Source organism: Takifugu flavidus, chromosome 1, assembly GCF_003711565.1.
Source record: "Takifugu flavidus isolate HTHZ2018 chromosome 1, ASM371156v2, whole genome shotgun sequence".
NCBI classification, from domain to species: Eukaryota; Metazoa; Chordata; class Actinopteri; order Tetraodontiformes; family Tetraodontidae; genus Takifugu; species Takifugu flavidus.
The window spans coordinates 10,805,756-10,827,968 of NC_079520.1; the positions used below are offsets into that span (position 1 = coordinate 10,805,756).

The following is a 22,213-nucleotide window of genomic DNA, read 5'->3' on the forward strand; positions in this document are numbered from 1 at the left end:
ACAGCCGGCTGTAAATAAAATGCATCCATGCGGGTTTTAGTTTGCAGAGATTTATGTAATTGCTGATCAGACATCCCCACAGCAAACCACTGCAGTATATCTGTGTCTGCGTTACCGCAGCCCTCTCCAGGAAATAGAATTACAGCAGCGAGCTGTAAAAAAACTGTACGTGTCCTTTGATTGACTTGTATAGATTCTCTGCAGATGAATCCTGGGTATTGTGTCCTCAAACCTTTTTCTTTAAGAGTGTAGTGGAGAACAGCAGCGTGCAGCTTGGAGGAGGCAATGAAATACCACTTGTTTCATATTTATGAGCACCACTATGAGCTTGTGTTTGAGTTACACACTCAAGACTCGAGCCAGCAGGCTATCAATCTGTTCCATCTACCCAATCTGCACCTTTGTCTGCTTATTACACACCTGTGTAGGTCTATGGTGGTGCAGGAATCAAATGTAACCCACACTAATGTTGTACAATTGCTTAAAGAACGTGGCCTCGAGTGTATAAACCTCTCGAGATCAGGATATCTTCTTTCTGATTTATTTGCAAGATGTTTTACAATCATTTGAAACTTAATGGCACGTCAATGGGACACTGGGGAGCCTCGATTTTACCGTCATTCCCATCACAGCACCAGTACTTGATGAAAAATGTTCCACCCTGGTTAACCTGTAATCATATTCTCAGATGGGCACAATCTAGAAGCTCACTACAAAAAAAGTCCTGGAATGCTGGTGCTCGGGCCGCTTCATTTTTGAGAGACTTCTGAACGGAATTCAAGCTGACTTCGCATTCAGACTCAAAACCAAAGGAAGGCTGAGACCCGTGCCATCCCGCGAATATCAGGAAATCAAATCAGTGACTTTGTTAAGACAGTCAGTAAGTTTAAGATTAAAAAACCAAACCTCTTTTCTAAATATGAAGGGCTTTTGCAGCGGGATTGTTTCTTGCAGTCATCGATGCTGCATCTTCGTCCCCCCTCCTCAGACCAACCTTTCCTTCTCTTAGATAACACATTATTCCGTTGTGAAAGGGAATTGTTGTGCGGTTGTCTTACAAAAGACGATAAACATGTCTGTGACATCACCTGTGTTGTGTGCTTTGCTGTTGGCTGTGTGAGCACAATGAAATGATGACAGGAGAAAAAAAAACATTTGGAAGCTCCGAGCAATATCGCTGGCAGGCGAAAGTGCCTTGGCCATGTTTCCAAAAGATATATCACATGATTAAAAGTTCATTCTTTGTCTGTTTTGCAACATGAGCCTGATGTTTCCAAATCTGTCAACTCTGGAGAGAGATTTGGAACCCAGATGGTCCAGATGCAAGGTCGGGTTATAAAATTTATCTGGATTAGATTGGACGTGGGAGAGAGAGCGAGAGACGGCGAAGGCTGTGAGGAAGTCGGGGGGAGGCAACAGATGAATTAATGTGAATCACAGGGTGAGAACGAGGAGTGACAGGATGAAGGAAGGAGGGTCGGAAACAAATGTGCAGAGTGCCGGTTGCTGCGGGCGCGAAACCCATCAGGGCAGCAGAAAATAGGCCCGACTCGATGAGGCTGGTTGTGAGATTTATGATGTTTATGATGAACAACAGAGATTCTTCATATCTGAGTCTCCCAGAGGAGCAGGGGGGGCAGCGAAGGCACCTCGTAAATAACTGTTGGCACCACTCGAGCTTTACGCTGATTACAGGCGCTTGGATCGATGCCTTGCAGGTGTCATCCGCAGGCTTTTGGGATAGCAGAGAGAAAACACAGGAAGGCCCGGCTTAAATCAGCTTAAATTCATTTACAGAGAGACTGGAGCAGTTGTAGCTGCCACAAGCACTCCCCTAAAATAAAACACACGCAGGAACATCACGTAAGCTAAAGAATTTCCCATTGTTCCCTCTGCCTCTTGTGTTCTCCCCCCCCCCCCCCCCCCCCCCCGCCGCCGCGTGTGGGTACTGGAAACCTAAAAGTGTTTCGCAGTAATGTTATATTTTGGGCTGCGGACCTCCATCACACATGAGTAGGTGGAGACACCGGTGCGTTCTCCATCAGAAGATCACGGGGTTAGCTTGGACAAAAACACACTTAAAAATACATTTATACAAAAGATAATTGCATCCCTCGACCTCCAGGTGCTGCTGTAAAAGTTCCGCACACACAACCTGCAGCATGCAGCCATCATCAAGTTGCTCTGTTCATTGGTCTGGTGAAGTTTTCGTGACCCTGTAGCCGTGCTCTTAAAAGCCTCACGATAACATTGTGTATTTATGTTTCTGTTTTTTTCACCTTTTCATGCTTTGAATGGGTCGGAAATCTCTCTTTACACACAGGTGCGCCTCTACCTGCTTCATATCTGACAAAGGGCTGTGACCTGAGTGTCAGCTACCACCTGCAGGTTCCGGTCGGGGGTGTTAAATCTACAATTTCGACAACCTCTAATAACTTTAGACTGACATTCTGTGTGGGAAGAGATGATGTAAGAGCCGAAACACTAAAGTTAAATAACTGTGTAATATGCTGCTCCAAACTGTTCTATAGAATGTGTGTGTGTGTGTGTGGTGTGTGTGTGTGTGTGTGTGTGTGTGTGTGTGTGTGTGTGTGTGTGTGTGTGTGTGTGAGAATTATAGCCCATCTGTTGTTTTGTATACACAGTGTATTGTTTGGCCTGGGGGCGCCTTCGACTGGTAGCATTTCATGCTTCATTAACTAAAAAAATAACATTTCCCTGACATATTATGTATGTACTTCTCCTTGTTTATGCCCCTGCAGTCACTCACGCAGGCCAGTTAGCATTTTTACGATGCAGGGTGATAACCAGACTCTGGTGATGGAGAGAGGCATGTCTGTGCACAGCAGCCAGACAACCCCCCCCCCCCCCCCCCACCAACCCTTGCCTCTCCTCCCCATAACCCTCCTCCTTCTTCCACTTGGCCGCCTTGTTTTAGCCATGAACAAGCGAAGATGGACTATGGCGCTGGCTGCCTTTCAGCCCGCCTCTCCCTGTCGGTCCCACAAAACGCCTTTCAGGGTCCCCAAGAGTACCAACTGCTGCATTTTATTACAGCGTGAAATGGGGAGTGAAAGACTGCTGTGGATGTTCCTACTTGGCCCTGCAGAATGTGGCGCTATTTGGAAGGAAGATAAGAGGACAAAGAGGAAATCGGCCACTCAGATGTTTTTGTTCGCCGTTAGTTTGTTGAAACAACCCCGTGGCCCCGTTTCCCTTTCAAAATAAATCTCATAGTGTTTGTGGGAAATATGTTAACACAGGATGATTAAAAGTGTTCTTTGTATTAACCAAACGGCTGGTCGCTGCATTGCCAGCGAGGAGATTTCCTCAGGCTACATCTAGATATTGGCTACTAAAACCAACACAAATGCTGTATCCAGCTCAGGTATACATCGCAGTGCGATTCTGATGCGTGTTTTCCTAGATTAAATTAAACCCTATCACAACTATCAACGAGGGTGTCGGCGCCCCGTCCTCGAGGGTTCCATCCAGCCGGGTAGTCTGTTTGCTCCGAGGCAGAAAACAGCTTAACTCAGGCAGTGGGAACCCCCCGGTGAAAGAGTTGTTCTCCTGTTAGGTCAGAGATGATCAGACCCTGACAGTGTGACACAGTACGGCGGTGGAGCAGGGAAAACTGAGGTCAAAAGGTGTTCAATCTGCAGTTCTTTGCACAGTTCCCACCTTTTATAAAAAGGAAATGCAGAGCAACATTTCCGCTCCAGAGGTGGAACTTAAAAGGGTCGAGAGAGAATCTTGTGGCTGTCCATTCAAGACTGAGGTCCAAACTGTAAATAGAGAATGGGCGCTTGATTGATGGGGCACCTCTTGTAATATATACAGCCATCCTTTTAGCTTTGGTGAGACATCTGTCGCCCATCCTGCTGCTCCCTGCTTAAATGTCAGCTTGTGGGTGTGTCCGGGGAGAAACGCTGAAAGATTTTCAGCTTTCAGCACACCTGCAGGGAGCTCTCGCTGCTCCCAGACACATGCGAGGGGGTTATTTATGACGCATAAGGCATCGAAGATAGTATTAAAATGTCAAGGTGAAGTTTCTTTATAAGGGTTCTTAAGTTGGGTAATTTTGAGTGAACAAAGAGGGGTCTTGGGATTGGAGACCACACTGAGCACTCAGCCAACCACTCTGTGTTGTGTTTGCGCTGCTTGGCACGCAAGCCCGAGCACCTCGAGTCAAGGATGATTCTATTATCACCCGCCCGGCTGTAATTGCGATGAACCATAAAAAGATTTATTCTTAAGGAAAGCTGGTGGAATGCATTCATCTTATGCTCACAAGCCCATTCAGTGAGTAAAATGAGCTTGATCCCCCTGGCTTACATGTGTATGTATAGTGATTTGTTGAAGGGATTTGGGGGCTTTTCCGTGTGCGTCTACTGGCAGGACGTCCCCCTCGACACTGGTGGAGGACGTAGCTATTGCCTCATTGTTCCACTGTGGTGCCTGTGCGAGGCTGCGATGTTGAGGTTGCCGCCTCTGCCAATCTTCACCGCAGGCTTCGCTCTCAAAGGACACAATCGAAAGTACAATTAATCACTGGCTAGCTTAATATTAAAAGCAGCTAATGATAAAACTGCAGATGCATTCTTGGCATAACCAGGACGGGACCGTTAGGCTCGTATGCCTTTTTACGTGCAGCGGCGGTTCACCTGATCAGTGCTATAAAAGTCCCATTGGTTTCTTTTGGAGCTCAGCTGTAGCTACATTGGTCCTATCCACCGGGTCCAACTTTCCCTTTGGCGCTCTGTTTCATATCACCACCGGAGAAAGTTTCGATATTAAAGTAATTAAGAAAACACATCTTTGCGTTTCCTCTGGAGGAGGTCTGACACCCGGCCCTCCATCCACATAACGTTGTTTTTTTTTTCAAATGCAAGCTGAGCGCGGAGGTGCAATTGAGCGCTGGCAGCCGCCTGCTGCCACATTCCTCCAGAAGTGAGGGTTTATGTTTCATCGCGCGCATGTCCAGCATACTCCATAAAAAAAGCACATAAATGTTTCACTGGCGGTGGCATCATAATGACAGAGTTAGTTAATGGGGTAATTAAAGTCATAAATACCGGCCTGACCCCCTGACGGAGATGTAAAATTTAATACATCTACTCTGTGTTAAATACACTCCGAACAGTAGGTGCCCTCATTTAGTCGCTGCCTGCCTTGTAGCTCAAACAACCTCAGCTCTGGTTACTATTATTACTATTATTTCAGAAGTGGACCTTCCACCGATGGCAGCCCTCCACCACCAATCGAACGCTGTCACTCACAGCAGACTAACGCAGGCGAATGTGATGAAAATGTACTGCTCTGCCTTGTCTAAGTGCTGTAGCCTGTGCATGAGTGTAAATTAAATGGAGTTGAATGAGTGACTTTGGCAGATCTCTGGCCGGTGTGGTTTGGCTGCTCCCTCGGCAGCACAGAAGCAGGCTGGCAGCGGCTCGGCGCTTTGACTGAGCTCGCTCCTCTCCTGTGGAAAAGCAGCATAAGACCCCCAGCTTCTCCCTGTCCCATCTCAAAATATCCTGTTTCCTGTGGCAGCATCTGTCTGGTTCTGCTGGATGTCCGTGAGCTTTTGTGTTATATTCCATTTTATTGAGTTGGATTCATTCGGGGCGAACCATTTTTTTTTTTTTTTAAATTTGAAAAGCAAGAGGATTGGTAAACTTTCCTTCTAAATTCGATGATCACATTATGTTTGGCAAAGGGCTTCTCGCCTGTGTTGAAGCCAGACATTTGTAAATTTATTCCATGTGCTTTAAAAAGGGAATCCCAGCATGGTTAAAGCGAGTGTATCATTTATCAAGCGCTTGGTGGGGACGGGACACAGTTGCCAGGACCAGTATGGGAGTCAAGATCGGGACCTTTGTCCAAGCAGCAGTGTGCAAACCCCCCCTTTCCTCCATCTTCACGTTGATAGAAGATCATTTTTGCACTTTAAAGTTATAATGTCAGGCACCTGTAACAAAAGGGGGCGTGGCCTCTTGTTGCAAAGGTGCACAGGAAGTGACAGGGGGAGCGTAGAGAAGACCGTCTTTGATGCGGTGACTTTTGAAGATCTGACGCCCGTCTCCTTTTCACAGTGCCTGGAGCCCTGCAAGGAATCCTGGGACCTGAAGGAAAACCAGTGCCAGGATTTATGCGAGGTATGTCATTACCACAAGTAAAGCGGCGGCCTCAGACGCAGGTGTGAGGGCTTTCATGTGGCCTCAGCCATTCAAGACACACATCACAGCATTTCTCCACAGATATTAGACAACTACAAAGAAACCAAATCATATCCTCTGTTGATATAGTGGACGTTAACGTCGACCTTTCGACTGACTCAATGAGCCCGTCTACATGACCATAAAAATCCAGTTATTATCCAATTTCTGGAGTTATCAGATTATTCAGGTAATGGTGTAAACAGCATAATGTGATATGCTTTATTAGATTTAAAATCTGATTAACGCACCTACATTTTCCCCTGTACTCTTTGTTCATGTACTGTAAACCGTACCCATTAATCTAAATTATTTCATTGTTTTACATCTGTGCATGTGTAAGAAAATGGAAGTGATTCAGTCACAATGTGGAAAGTGGAAAACAAAGTACAACAATCAGGGAGTTTTAACAAAGGGCCTATATTAGCCTATTTTATCCGCCCTCACATTTGGACAGCTAATGCTGGACAGCTAATGCTGACAGGAGGTAACACCATTTTTGATAAAAGACAGGAGGGTTTCAAAAGCATCTAGAAAATAGAGTCCAACGTCACTGTGGATGTACTTGCTGTAAAAAACAAAACCAAACCTGATTTATGGTCACGTAAATGGGCTCCATATTGATTGTACATGTTGCTCCAGTCATCCAGTTGAAATGTAAACACTTCAAACCACACTGGCTCTCAGACGTGCCTGTTTGCAGACGTGTCCTTGAGGATTATTAACCAAGCCTCACGTGTCTTCTCTTCCTTCTCCGTGTCTCTTCCAGCCGCTCTTTCCCAAAAAGCACTATGAGTGTCTCACGAGCTGCGAGTTCCTGAAGTCGGTGGAGGGGGTGAAGCAGGGGGATTGTCCAGCTCCGGAGAAGGCCAGCGGGTTCGCGGCAGCCTGCGTGGAGAGCTGCGAGGAAGATGGGGAGTGTTCGGCAGTGAAGAAGTGCTGCTCAAATGGCTGCGGCCACACCTGCCAGCTGCCCAAAAACCTCTACAAAGGTAGCGTTGAAGCTCCGAATAACCTGAGGATGTGGTGTCTGTTTACAGTGCCAACAATCATCTTAATTACCCATCTGCTCGCTGTTTCATCTCTCTAATTACCGCTCCCTGAAAAGGGTTAAATGAGCACGGTTCGTTAGCAGAGTGATGGACACTCCTTCCCCCTCCACGCTGTTTAGTCATGTTGCTGGGTAATGAATCAGTGCAAAAATCAAGCTTGCAAAATTGCCATAAGTACTATCGAGCAAATAAATCCCACTCTGTCAAACATTAATTTTAAATCTCAGTGACGTAAATAGCACATTATCTCCAGTTTTTGCTTTTGACAGCTTGCTCGGAATCATAAATCTTTATTTCGTCTCTGTGTATTGTACTTCGCCCACACATCACTCAGGCTGATGCAAATTGGAATAAATCACTTTTTTTTTTAAACGTGTTGGATGGGCTCGAGGGTTTCATGGACACAGATGGGCCCAAGACTTCTTTTTGCGTCAGTAAAACAGATCTGAGGTTGCTGAGTTGCTTTGTGCGAGAACCAGGACTCTCTGAACTTGGAGATACGAGCTGGAGCTACATTATATACGCACTTAGCTAACAATTGCTGGAAGCCCGGGGGCCATAACAAAACCGAGGAGACGATGCAGCGAGAGGGGAGGAAGACAAGCTCAGTTCAAGCTTTGAACCACAACACTGGTAGTGCTGCATGTTCTTATTCGGACTCCAGTAAGCGTTGGCCTGTTTTACTGGACCCTCGTTTTCTTTTTGAGCTCCGTGTGCATTCAACATGCGGCTGTTTGTACTGGATTGTGGAAGAAAATCCCAAAGGACTTTGCGGTGGATGTCACGGTCTGAAGGTGAACTGCACGTTAATTGAGGGAGAGATGAAAGCAGGCGCTCGTTTGAAAATGTCAATACGGCACGCCCGTCAATGAAAACCATCCAGCGCGCCGAGACCATCACATCCAGCAGCCTCCCCACTGATTTCTGTCCAAACACTGAGCTCACGACGGGTCAGCATCAGAGCTGCGTTTACCCTGAATTACACCGAGCACTTTGGTGAAAGGATGGATGCAATTCCTGTGCCGGTCCTCAGTGTTAAAGGTCTAATTAGCCGCTCATGGTTTGAAGAGCGTAATTGTTTCTGTGTGTACATGAGTGTGTATGTGGACCTCGCCACGATGAGCCGTGATGCTGGAAGCTATTAGCAAACAAGTGGGGAGAAATGGAGCGTTTCTCCCACCGAGATCACTCTCAGATGTGTGTGTATTTGTGTGTAAGTGTGTGTTGTAGTCCCCGGCCCATGTATGTCCCTGACAGGGAGACTGGACCCCTGCCGGTCTTTTGAAGTTTAGCTAAGCCCCTTCATCTTTCTTTACATCAATAAGTTCCAGGACTGTGACATTCTGTCCTGCAAGGGTGGGCGAGACATTCGTAAAGCTGTGTTTCGAATAAAGTGGATAAAAATATGCTGAGCACAAGTAAAACTTGCGAAGCATCCAATGGTAGCTTAATCGGTTTGTCACACAAAGGGAAAAACCTCTCAGTTTTTACACATTTTATAGCCAATCAAATAGCAGAAGGAATTAGAGAATGGATTCATTGTTTTGGCTCTGAAACCTTTGCAGCTCTTCTAATCAGCAAGGCTCATTTCTGCTAGTTGCTGATGGTTGTCCAGGCCCATTAATCACTGCAGAAAGAACAGAACACAAGTAAATGTGCACAGAGGCTTAGATTTAAATGAGCAGGAACTTTAAGATAAGGTTGTTTGTCAGAGGAGGGAAGAACGCCAGACAGGTCCGATTTAGACTCAAACTGGATCAACGTCATGAAAAACATTCCAGAGTTTCACATTCTGTACTCAAGTACAGATAAAGAAAATTTGTGTAAAGAAAATACTCTGGAAATTCAACTTTTCTATTCAAGTGGGAAGGTTTGCCCTCTAAAATGTGCTCGAGCAAAAATGGGCAACCGATTTTATTTTTTTGTTTTTCGCAATTTACAAAACACAATTCAACCTTTGAGAAATTCCCAAAATGAAAGGAGAATAATCAAGACACATTCTTGGAGCCGCCAACATCGGACCTTGATGGGAATGTCTTGCTTTTCAAAATCTGAAGCGTTGTTGTCGGCAGTACTACCCAGTTCCCTTTCTCCTCCACTCAAGGAATATCCCTTTCCTCTGGTTAACTGTCCTTCTTTTGGCTTTCCCTCTTAGTTGATTGTCTTGTACGTTACCTCGTGATCCATGGAGATCACCAAAGTAACCAGGCGGTTCACAATGTAAAGAGCAGGAACAATATAAGTATATAAGTACAGGAATTTGGGTACAAATGTGGGGAGTAAAAGTGAAACATTGTCAGCAAAAGATACTTGAAAAATCTACTTAAGTCCTACTAGTGAAGTATTTGTACTTTATTCCTTCTCACCTTTGACAGCATCATCTGAGACTCCATTAGTCTCCTTTGGAAGTGTTACTTCAGCTTTACCTGCTGTGGTTCCTTCACTGAGAAGCAGCAGCTCCTTTAGGTTTGTGGTGCAGCAGGAGCGCGATAAAGGCCTCATCCAATGTGCTCGTTAATGTCCGATCCGCCGCGTGCTGAGCATCATTATACATGACCTCATCCTTTCACTTCAGATCGCTCAGTCATAACTGTCACTCACCGCGCTTTGGATGAAACCGCATCACGTTTGATGAAACTCAACCCTCTACGCACTTTCCCCCTCCTCGACTGCTTGTGCGGTTGAGGGAAACTGTCGATTTTAGAATGAAATCAAATTTGGCAGGGTTTCCAGCCGTTGTCGGCAGCAGTCAGACCGAACATCGAGCCGCCATCTGTCCTCAGCCGCTGTGCTCCGAGCGATATTTGGAGTTTTCTCCAAGCCCCTGTAATTAGAGCGGTTATTATGACAGTACGTGCGTGAGTTTTTGGAATTATATCCCCGCTGGTGTAATTGTTGGAGGGATTGATCTCTTGATTGTGCCTCAGCAGTAGTTTTATCAGAGAATGTAATAAGCTGGTGGCCATTGGGAAAAAAAAAAAAAACACAAGCTGAATAATTCTTGGAACAAACATGACTAAAAGAGTGTTGGAAACATCAGACTCAGAGAAAGTGTATTTGTTCCCCTCCTACGTGTTGCACAAGCGTGTGTGAGAGTGTGTGTGCTGCTAATGCGGCTTTGCTGAGGTGCTTGTGTGCAAGATGAGCTAAGACAGAGGGAGAGGAGGAATGCTGCGGTTGCCTCGGCGCGCATCGCCGCGCAGGAAATGTGACACTTTGATTTACACGCAGACACACACTCGACTGTAGAGCTGCGAAACCACAGCGCGGTGACCTCAGCTGTTAGCATGCAGCCGGCTGTTATCAGCGGTATAAAATAAAGTACCAGTTCCATATGCATATAGGTTACAGGCCCCCATCCATCTTCCAGCATCGTGCATCAATCAGTGGCTTCGCGCTCTCCGTGCGAGAATGGAATGGAGATGTTGGGCGAACAAGTGTTCTGCATATAGAGCACGGTTCTGATTAGAATGTTTACAGACACACAGATGTTGATAAATGCAGAGCAGTCTTGGTCCGATCAGAGCACCAGCACGATGGCCTCAAGTGCAAGGTGATTTATTGGGAACTGGGATGTGTTTGGCTCCGGTCCTGTACCCTTAAACTCGCTTTTTCAATCTCCATCTCATTATCGCCACACTCGGCGCCCTGTCAACAACTCGCCACGTCTCCATTGTGATAAATTCACTTGAGAGACTTGATCTGACTCGGCCGCATGTTTGGTTCAGCCCTGCCCGTGATAAATCGCCAATTTAGTGCACGTGGCCACATTAGCTTTGTTTGAAAGGCTGATTGTAAATCTCCATAATGCATATGAACTCTACATGTACACAATGTGTGTTTGCACTTGTGAGCGAGTCATCGTGTGCAGACCATCTCTCATCCTGGGGCCAGATGTAAAGCATCAGCATATTTCATACCACCACAGCCAGAAAAAGAACTGTCCCAGTGCACCAATTCTAGCCTGCCAAACATAATAAGGTGTCAGTTTCTTCTTCATCGTGAAATAGCACAATAAATGACCGATAATAAATGAAAAATAGTTAAACTGTACAATACAATTTTTAAAAAAAGTAAATAAAGAGTTTATCTTCCAACTGTGTGTTTCTGCGCACTTATGTATGTATATGATGTCAGCACGTGTGATGACAGTGAAATTCATCATCTACGACAGAGGTGCTCACACTTCTCCGGCTTTTAAAATGACCAAATCAAAACAAGCTACCTATATTATAAATGAACTGTCCGAGAGAGCAGCTCTGCAACTCCCTTCTGTGGAGTCGTGTTAGTGAATCTGCAGATCAAACATTTCAAGGATTTTCTGAAAAGATGATTCTTTGTGGTATAGTTCTCCTTTCTTACTGCCCCCCTCCCATTTTATATCCTCTCCTTAGTAGAAATAAATTACAAGGCTAATAGGGCAATTAACTTTCTACCATACGTACATAGTGTGAAAAAAATGAAATAAGACAATGCTGAATGTTGTTTTATGAAGATGGAGGATTCTGAATGAAGGCTGTCACATTCTTTGTAGGCATCACTTAATCAGCTCAACTGTCAATCATCTTTCGTCTTTTTCAACCTTCAAACTCTGATCAGAAAAATAAACACATACTAGGATGGTAATAAGGCTCAATTGAACCAATATGTGAAGGAAAAAACCTCCTTTTTTCAATTTTTTCCCCCCTAACAATAATGGAAGTTTTGCCATACCAGATCCTTCCACCAGGGGGTCAACCAGGATGCTTCGGCTTCATTTTTTTGTGGAGTGCTCATCTTCTCCATCTTTATATAACATCCGTCTATCCGGTTGTTCCTAAGCAGTGCCATAAAGAAATCGCATCAGCCATGCCAGGAAATCTCACAACCTGCTGCAGGAGACAAATGATGCTGTTAACCCATAACATGTATTAAATGTACTGCCATGAGGTCATGTCTCATTCTGAGACCTGTATCTGTCAGAGGCTTTGACGCTGTCGTTTAACTTTCCACCCCAGAAAGGAAAAGAGCAAATTTCCTGTTGGAAGTTCACCTACAAGGTTCCACACAGTGGTGATATTATCCGCCGTCATGCTATCGTCTTCTCCGCCTGTGTTTTTAGGAGTCCCTCTCAAGCCACGGAAAGAGCTGGTGTTTTTGGAGCAGGCGTCGGGCCAGTTGGAGATCCGCTGGTCCTCCAAGTTCAACATTTCTGTGGAACCGGTCCTGTATGTGGTGCAGCGCCGCTGGAACTATGGCATCCACCCCAGCGAGGACGATGCCACCGACTGGGAGACTGTGGCTCAGGTGGGAATCGGCAGGGAACGCCAAAGCCTCGAGGACGTTCTGTCCTTCCACATCAGACGTTGTCCCGATGCTTCTCGATCTTTTTGATCAGACATTTGGGATCGGTTTCGCTGTGAAATCTCGGCTTCACGTGTCCCAGCGCGCCACATGCTGCAGCTGGGAAAGTGTTGCGCTGCGCTGACAGACTGTTGCACATTCCTCACTGTCACAGTGTCTTTGAAAGTCAGGCAAAGAGAAACACGCAGAGCTGACTGATGTGGCAACGAGCTCGCGACCTCGCACGAACCCTGACCCCTGCGGTTTGCTCTTCTCCCCCCCATCTGTCCCTCAGACGGCAGAGGAGCGTGTCCAACTGGCAGACATCCGGGCCAGCAGATGGTACCAGTTCAGAGTGGCTGCAGTCAATGTACACGGGACCCGCGGCTTCACCGCACCCAGCAAACACTTCCGGTCCTCCAGAGGTCAGTGTGTGTGCGTGTGTGTGTGTGTGTGTGTGTGTGTGGTCTTGCATGGTCACCACGTTCTTGTTTGACACTGACTGGCCTCCATTTGTTGTGGTGAAGATTCAGGAACAGGTGGAGTCTCAAAAGCTGATTTTTGCTCGGTTCTCCTTGTGTTTGTGTCAACAAGATGAAGAAAAGATGCAAAGGGTTGAAAGTGTGTTATTGTTGTGGGAGCGGTGGTGCGCCTTCCTTAAAGTGAGAATATTCAGGAAACCTTCTGCCAAACCCTGTAAAGAAACAGAGTTTCAGCTGTGAAGCAGCCGAACTTCACACCTTTCATCTATTCTGAGGATTTAGGCATATTTTTAGAGCAAGTCGAGCTTTTGTTTGATCCTTTTACAAGCTGTTTGTTCAGCCCCGTGGCTCCGCACCGCTGCGGCCTCTGATCATTACTGAAATATGAGGGTTGGTGTCAAACATGAAGCTCTTTCACACTTGTGACTTTTGTTTACTTGTCTTGTAAATGTTTCCACACTTTTAGCCAGTGAGCTAAGTGGAAAAGATCATTTCTGCCAATGCCAAGAAGAATGGGAGTAATGAGGAGGGCGTGTGAGGCATCTCTTCTGCTCTGCAACCAGACCTTCAGAGGAGGGGCGTCCTCCACTCTACAGTCGTACAAATGTGATCGGTGGACTGCAGCCTTCAGATGAACACCAGTGAAATAATCCAGGCCCGCTTCGGATCTTCTGCAAAGTTTAATCAAGGGGTCCATGTGGGACCTTTTCATTTTTAATTTTCAGTCATGCTGAATCGCCGGTTGTGGCATTCGGCGTTCATTCGCTGAAGTCAGGGCGAGCTGTTCTGCGGTCTTGTTTGGCTTCAGATTCAGTCGAGAGTCGGCGGCTTTGACGAGCAGAGGCCGAGTCCTGAAACGGCCGGTTCATGTCTGTAAATCAGGCCCTGTAGAGTTGCGTGTGTTGTCTCTTTCACCTCCAGGACGCACACTGGACATCAACAAACTCGTGCTATTTATTAAGACATCTGGCAGACGGTCTAAATACATTCCATGTTCTGCCAAATACTGACAGATCTGTGCCAGATCACAGTGTCTGTGTCTTCGGTGTGTGTGTGTGTGTGTGTGTGTGCGTGCGCGCTGGCCTGTCCTGTCAAGCCCCCATCAGACCGTTGCTCCCAAGAGCCAGGCCTCTGTCTGGCTGTGGGACGGGGCCAGACACCAGGTGGGGAGAGGATTCAGCTGGAGGGATGGAGACCAATCTCCAATCAGGCCAATCAGCGCAGGAACATTGATAGATTGATGGGAGCTGTCAGGGATCTGATGAGCCTCTGCACATTCTGCCGTGCCGTTGTTGTTTATACAGCGCCGACGTATCATCTGAGTGCAATTTTGCACAACTGCTACTTTGTTTGCCCAAGTTGTTCGAACTGATTGCTTATTTATCTTGTGCAGCCAGGCTCAGCCGGTGTGGACAAAAATCGGGGTGTCCGTTTGTGGATTTGGATAAGATTAAATGTGTTACAGGTGGACCAGGGCAAAGAAAGCGCAGGCCAACTGGGCCGTGGCACCAGTCATTTTCTCATTAGAGAGCTTTTCTCATCCAGCTGACGCAGGATAGGGAAAAGCGGTTGGGGGGGGGGGGGGGGGGGTGGAGGAGAGCTTCACATAGAGTTAGAGCACTGGAATGTTGACTGAGGAGCTGAAGTGAGCGCCATGTGGTTGCAAACCCCTGACCTGCTGAACGCTGTCATAGGCCCGACATGACACCTGTCATAACATCTGATGACAGAGCATCAGTGCAGCACTAATTACTTTACACAGTGTCATTACCCCCCCAGCGGCAGTGGGACCCCTTGAGTGTTGAAAGGCGTCCTGGTCTCTTCTGTTTTTAAAATTATGTATGCTGGATAAACTGTCCAAATGTCTGCATGTGCGAGGTCCTGAAGGCTGTTAACACTCTCGCTGTTGTCGCCGCCTCCCCAGATCCCGCAGCCCCTCCCAGGCCCAGCAATTTGCGCATCACCAGCGTGACGCCAGGCGACGAGGGCTCGGTGACGGCCCGTCTCAACTGGACCCTGCCGGAGGAGCCCGATATTCCCATACATCACTACAAAGTGTTCTGGAGCTGGACCGTGCCCACCAAGTCCATGGTGCCATCCAAAAAGAAACGGAGGAAGACCACCAACGGGGTAATCTTTTCACCCTGCCTCGGTGACACGCTCTTTCTCTCTCTTTCCGTTTCCCCCCCCCGTCCTTTCATATGGAGCCTCGTCCAGGATTATCTCAGCACCTTTCTGTCTGGCACCGGCTCGAGTGTAAATATCCCACTGTGGAAAAAGGAGCAGGCGTACAATAGGAGTTGCATTTATGGTTGCAGAGCCATCAGTCACACAGATTGATCCAGTTTGCTCTTCATTGTTTTAATTCCTCAGGCTGGTGAAAGCACTCTTAGGTGCACTGTTGTCGAGCTTTGAAGGAAGCCACATTAAGTGTGATAAATAGCCTCGTTTATGGGGATAAATCATGCTTTCCAGGGCTGTTTTCCTAAATATCTCCATCTGCATGGCTTTCGTGCTGCCGTGACTGTGCTTGGGCTTTTCTTTTGTGTGCAGATTCGGCTGTTAGTGTGATTCTGCATCAGTTTTTCAAGTAACTTTAAGATTGTTTCTCTCAGGTTTCACATTGTTGCACAGCAGCAGAATCTTCCAGGGATGTTGTCAGCAAACATTTTGACTGCATTCAAGCCCCATGAAAAATAAATCCAGGCGTCTTATTTCAGGGATTTGTTGATAAGATCACATAAAAAGTCTATTTTTAGGCGGACGTAACCCAGCGCAGTGAGAGATGTGCACGATCGTCCAACCCAGACAGCTCAAGTTGATAAAACCTCAAATTACTTTTCATATAAATCGGTTAAATCACAGCCTGTGTGTATATTTTCACTGCATTTTATCAAATGAGTTCAGATTCCTGCTGCTTCCCTGGAACAGCCAGGCTGTGGAGTAATGACTGTCATTGCAATATTGACTCGCCTTATAATAAGACCTGTATTAAGACGGCGCCGCTGTGTGACCTGACGCGCCTGTTAAGAATGTTTCATTAACGCTCTGAGCTGATGGACAGATCGTCTAGACAACCCCACACGCCTCTTTGCTCCTCTCCTGAATTAGTTTATGGGATAGTTAGCAGATGAGTCACCAGGTGGGAGACACCAGACACCTATTGACACATGTACTACTGGTTTCCACTTTGGCACCTTGGGGCTTTGAAAGCAGCCTGCTGGTAGAGGAATGTCAAAACACACACAGCCAATAACAAGAACTCATCAAGCTCATGCTGGCGGTGGAATGCTGCAAGTCAAACACAGCGAGGAAGCGCTGGGAGGCTCTGATAACACGGATCCCTGACGCGTCCCTGACGGCTGTCTCTTCGCCGTGGTACCTTCTTCAGCTCCACATGTGTTCCTAATAATCAGGGCTTTCCCTCAGGCCCAGTTTAGCCAAAGCTGATCTAAGTTGGAAGTAGGAGCGGGACAAATGACAGTACGGTAATAATGCGTTGCCAACTTTCATACAAGTGTTTTCTGTTGTCACAGGCTCAGAGCTGGGTGGATCTGGAGGGACTGCAGCAGAACAGCAGCTACACTGTGGAGCTGCAGGCTGTCACGTACTGGGGACAAGTGCGTCTGAAGAGCTCCAAGGCTTCTCTGCAGTTCAGCACTGCCCAGAATAACGAGTCAGGTAAAAAAAAGAGGCCCCTCAGTTTCTGCCGGTCAGTCAGCACTCTCGCTGCTGTCTGCTGTTTGACTCAATACTAGCTACCAAATAATCGTGGTCCACAGAGGATCCATCTTGCTCAGTTTAGCATTCATTTGAATTTCATCTGTAAGTGCTCACAGTTTAAAGATGTCGTTCATTTTGTGAAATATCACTTGCTTTTGGCACAGATTTGGGTGCTGGAGCTCAGCTTTAGCCAGACAAACCACAGCAGACCATGACACATTTGACATGTGGCTTCGGGGGGAAATATCTCCCTATCTTTTCCATGAATTGTCGAAACAAATTCACTGGCCACATTTCTATTGAGGCAGGTCTGTTTGCATAGTGCACGCAGCAAAGAGAAAGGAAAATTCTTCTTCATCCAGTCGCAGTTTTACTGTTTATTTTGCACAAGTCCCTTGCACCCCATTAGCTAATTATTTCCTTTAATCCTGTGCTGCATTTCATGTTTACTGCAAAGTTACAGATGAGCAGCTGATGCTAAACTATTATGTGAAAAATGTGTAAACCCTAAAGATTAGGTTGGCTCTGTGTGAGTGTGCTTGCATTCAGCTCAGATCACAGCTGGGCTTTAGCGCCTCACATGGGCCCTGCTTTGCTTGATCACAACCATCTGCTTAAAGAACTGGAACACAGATAATATAGAAACAGAGATAAATATGTTGCTAGAAATAGTGAGAGGTGCCACAACATGGAGCTGATTGGTCAAAAGAAAGAACGTTCCTCCTTTGTCATTAGATTTATTGGCTGTTTTGTCACGCTGTCATGGTGTCACCTGATGTGTGTCTGCCACAGCTCTCTCCAACTATTACACACATCGTACAGCTGAAACCGGAGCCAGATCACGGCGTTGGGTTCCAAACCGTGCCGTTCCATAATCATCAGAACTGAGGCTCTTAGTTAAAATGCAGCTTATGGGTCTCACACGGGATCACACGGCACCTGAGTTAAAAAAAGAGAAAGAAATGGAACTGTAGATTTGTGATTAAAGATCCATGTGGGAGCAACCACCTTGGCAGGGTTTTTCTTTTTGTGTTTGTTTGTATTTTTCAAGTTAAAATTCCCTTAATTGCAGCGAGACTTCAGGCAAACGATCATCATGAGAATAACAAAAAAGCAGGAATAGCCAAGGTCTACTGCGAGCACATCTGCATCCATTTGGAGTCCCAGTGTGTTTAGGAAACACAGACCAACCCCTACAGTATTCGTGGCTCTAGAGGGAATTGAACCTCTAACCTTGGCAGTATCAGCGCTGTGTTTACCCATCCAGTAACGCCAGACTTATGCATAAAGAAAATGTTGCGAGTGCTGCGATCCTAACAAAGAAATGTGTGTTTTGGTTACCATGCTGGAGAGTTTGCCACAACACCGTTAATGCTGTGTCTTAGCTACAACAGCAAATATTTCTTTGCTTTTTGATCTTTTCCCAGTGAAATCTGTGCTAAAGTCAAAGAAGGAGGAGGTATCCCTTCTCGGTTCCACCCTGGCCAAGCGGCCCTCTGGCCCGTTGGAGGTGGGCACGCCCTTCTACCAGGACGGCCAGCTGCAGGTCCGAGTCTACTGGAAGAACCGTGGAGGTAAGCACCCACGCTTTGACTCATTTGTGGCTGGTTTGTGTGTGTGTGACTGGTGCGTGCCAAGTATTACGATGGATTCTCACTCAGTCAATCAACAGATTATTTCCATAAGTGCTGTATCATTAGGTGCAAATGAAATAAATGAAACAATGTGTCTTTGTAGTGGCTGGGTAATGTGAGTTCTGCACATGTTCTCACAAACTGGCACATGGACTGGGAGCGCAGAGCCACTGTTTGGTAAAGCACAATAAACACACAGAGCTTAGCCGTGCAACGGGATCTATTGACAGCTGTGTCTAATGGATCCGCGCTCTCGCAGGAGTGTTGAATGGGACCATTTTGTTGTACAAGACTTGATGTCATTCGGAACATTCGGCCGTGGGTCGAAGCACCGCAAGGGGTTAAAATCTATAGGAATGTCTGTCCCAGTGTCCATTCCCCAACCCTACCAGAGTGGAAATATGGAAACCTTGAAAGCCATGCTCTCAGGGTAACCTGTCAAATCCCATTCGCTGGTCTATGTTATGTTACTAATATATGTCATCGCCTCAGCCAAACTCCACATCTTGGAGTCAGGAATGCAAGCCCTGGCAGAGAGAGAGGCCTGGTGAGACACCAACTGCTGAATCAGTGCGAGAGGGAAGATGGCGTTAGCCCAGAGCTGTTAGCGAGTTTGGCTTGTACTGGCCGAGCGCAGCGATGCTGGAGGGGACGGAGCGTGGTCGGGGATTCTCGGTGTTAGAGAGTGGGGTTGATCCCCGTCCTGCCTCCTTCCGTGTCCTGTTTGCGGCGACGGCCTGCGTCGGGTGCTCCTCAATGGTCTGAGGACATGACCTTGAGGCCAGAGTTGCGCTGCTGTGAACAGACAGACGGATGCCCCGGGGGAGTTTTGGGGCATCTGGTTTGTGTGACAGGAACAGGTTAGCTGCACCACCATTAAACGCTCCCTCCTCTCTGTGATCCTGAACAGCCTAAACCTCTGCTGAGTCTCCAGAAGCCGTCCATCCATCCAGATAATGTATCTTTTGTGGTCCGGGCACCCAGAAAATAGGCCCGTCTGAAGATTCCATTCAGCAGTGATTAATCAAACACCACTGATCTCCTGTCGACTGCATGATTCTCACGTCCTATTTCTTCTTCCACATCTCACTTCCCTTCTCTGTCAGATCCAGAAAATCTTATCGTGTTTATTTTTTCCTCCCCGATTTCCCGGTTCACTGTAATTCCTCTTTTCTGCTTCCAAAGACCTCAGGGACACGTAGTGCCAGATCTGTGTCTAAGCCTTCAAAGGGCCCTTTTTATCTCCCCACTACAACCCGAGACCGCGCTGAGGGGCAAATGTAGCATAACTCAATTATTAATCTGGGTATTACACAGTTCCTAGTGACATAGTTGAATGAATATTAAACAGATTAGTGTAAAATGAAGCAGATTCTGGTGAGTTCTAGTGCTGAACTACGATGGACCTGTGCAGGTGTGTTCCAGTCAGAATGACTGTCAGTTGTAGGAATCGGTCGCCTCCTCCAGGTCGCGTCCACACAACCAGTAGGAGCTGGGATTTGATGTGAACTGGCCGATGAGGGCAACACAGCATCCATTAGCAACCTCTTGTTGGCCACACACTCACGTACCCTCAGTGCTCCTGTAAAAATAACAGCTGTTTCCATCGGTGTGTACGCACCACAAGAACTTCATTCAAGTAATTCCTACAGTTAGACCTACACACTCCAACGCTGTAACATCCAACGTCAAGCAAACACAAAGAAGGTGCACCTGCTAGCTGAGGGGAGAGTCGCCATGGCACCGCCGGTGTGGCTGATTTAAAAAAAAACAAACTTGTGTCTCAAACAGCTCCAGAGGGGAGGACCTCAAGTTTCAGTAGAACTATTTATTAAGGGTTCCTTATTCAAGTAAAATAACTTTTATTGTTCCAAACAAATCCTGTTTTTGCCAGGAGTTGCTCCTCATGTCATGTCAAGCAACAGTAGACAGGCATGGAAAGGTTATCCATCATTAACAGTTTGGTCTTTCTTCATTACTACTGTGTTAACTTCAATTATCTTCAGCTGTGGTTTCATATTTTAGCAAAACCGTTTAAATAATGACTCATAAGAGCATCTTTAATAATGGAAACTTATCTCCCATCTCAGATCGAGACTGAGTCATCAGATAATCCTGTCAGACTGTCATGTTGGCGTTTGCTAATCTGATCAGTGCTCACATGGGGCAGAGGCGTCACATTACTTTCAATCAGAGCAGCAGCACTCTAGGCTTCATATGAACACTTTTTAATTTAATATGGGGAAAATTATTGAAGTTTCCTCAGAACAGATAATATATAACTCACGTCTTTTGTGTGTGAAAAATCTCATTAGTTGTGACACCAAATGACCGAGAAGCTGCAGCAGAAGGGGAGACCTGGGCTTTATGCCGTGCATCCATCTCACATCCATCTCAGACTTTCATTTTCTATATCTGAGCCTTTGACCTGCAGTCAATGGAATCTCAAATGTGATCTGAAGACTTGTGGTCATATAAGAAAAAATGATGTGATATTCTGCTAGAGCATGTTATCAGATTATAAATACCCTCATCATATCCCATCATTATATAACTGCATAAATTAGGATCACATCCACCTCTATTCGATCAACCAGCTGCTGCAGGTTTGAGGATAAATGAGACTGCATGCTCATTAACGTGCCACGCTCTTAATGAAGCCAGAAAACATTAAATTAAACCTCACTCAGTGATTTATAAATGTTACCGATAAAACAAACCATGAGCGTGGTCCATTAGAGAGGAAGGATGTTCCAGAACAGCCAAGAAGCAGGACGTGATGCATTCAGGGGCCAGAGAATGTTTCAGGTAGTGAAACAATTTACCAAGATGAGAGAGTCTTTTTAGGTCATAGTACAAGCTCTTAATAATGGATTATTCTGAATGATGAAAGTGTGGTTTGCAATAATGAGTGCCTCCTCTGTTGCAGACCCCAGCGTCACTCGCTACCACGTTCAGTGGCTGCCGGAGTACTGCAGCCACAACGAGACCCGGGGCCCAGAGAAATCGGTCACGCAGGTCAGTTCATACCCGTCTGCTCTGCTCGTGGTCTTTGTCCGAGGACACTGGTGCTAAAAAACACCGCTCTAGAGAGGAAGCCACAACCGATGTGTGCTAAACCAATCCCAGGCCGGTGTGTTGAGCATTGTGACGCAGTCCTGCGGCGAGGCATGTGCTGGCCAAGAAAGCACGTTTACTCAAACAATGGTTCCCGGAATGGGGGATCATTCACCTCCAGCCACTCCAGTCACGCTCCTGAATCCAGCTTCCCTTTATGGTGCACTTGAGGCTGAAGTTTTGGGAGAGCCTGCGGAGTTAACGCTTGGGTTCAGGCTGATCGGTGATGGCAGAGACCTGGCTATTTACCACATTCCTTAGGACCCGGCATTCCGGTTGCTAAGAAATGTACATCTATTTTCTATAGATCAGTGGGATGGATTCCAGGCCTGTGCTTTCATGTGAGCTTCATTCACTTTTAATCAAAGCTGCAGCATATCAGAGAGAATATACAAGCGCTGTCCTCTCGGGGGACTGGCGATTAATGTAGGAAAGCTTTATTGCTATTGCAAAAGCCAAATCTCCTCACATATGCAGCATTTTGTTCATGTGCGGGGTGTTTTTGGTTAAATCGTACATGATTTGATTTTGGAAATTAGCGTAAATGTAAAAACTGCTGCATGTCATTGGGGATTTACAAGCCATTGTCTTTCAAATTACACCAGATTTCACTTTGGTTGCTTCTTCTTAATCAGGACCTTTTGTTTTCCCACATATGGAAGGGA

General features: G+C 46.4%; 1 protein-coding gene across 1 annotated transcript in view; it reads left to right on the plus strand.

Annotated features, from left to right (window-relative positions):
- LOC130530392 (anosmin-1) overlaps positions 1-22,213 on the plus strand; it is a 38,686-nt gene that overhangs the window by 11,718 nt on the left and 4,755 nt on the right. The window contains exons 3-10 of the mRNA XM_057041522.1: positions 6,096-6,158; positions 6,988-7,210; positions 12,372-12,556; positions 12,888-13,017; positions 14,999-15,204; positions 16,611-16,755; positions 18,225-18,371; positions 21,361-21,449. Of these exons, the coding sequence (XP_056897502.1) occupies positions 6,096-6,158; positions 6,988-7,210; positions 12,372-12,556; positions 12,888-13,017; positions 14,999-15,204; positions 16,611-16,755; positions 18,225-18,371; positions 21,361-21,449 (1,188 nt within the window). The remainder of the gene's footprint in view (positions 1-6,095; positions 6,159-6,987; positions 7,211-12,371; positions 12,557-12,887; positions 13,018-14,998; positions 15,205-16,610; positions 16,756-18,224; positions 18,372-21,360; positions 21,450-22,213) is intronic.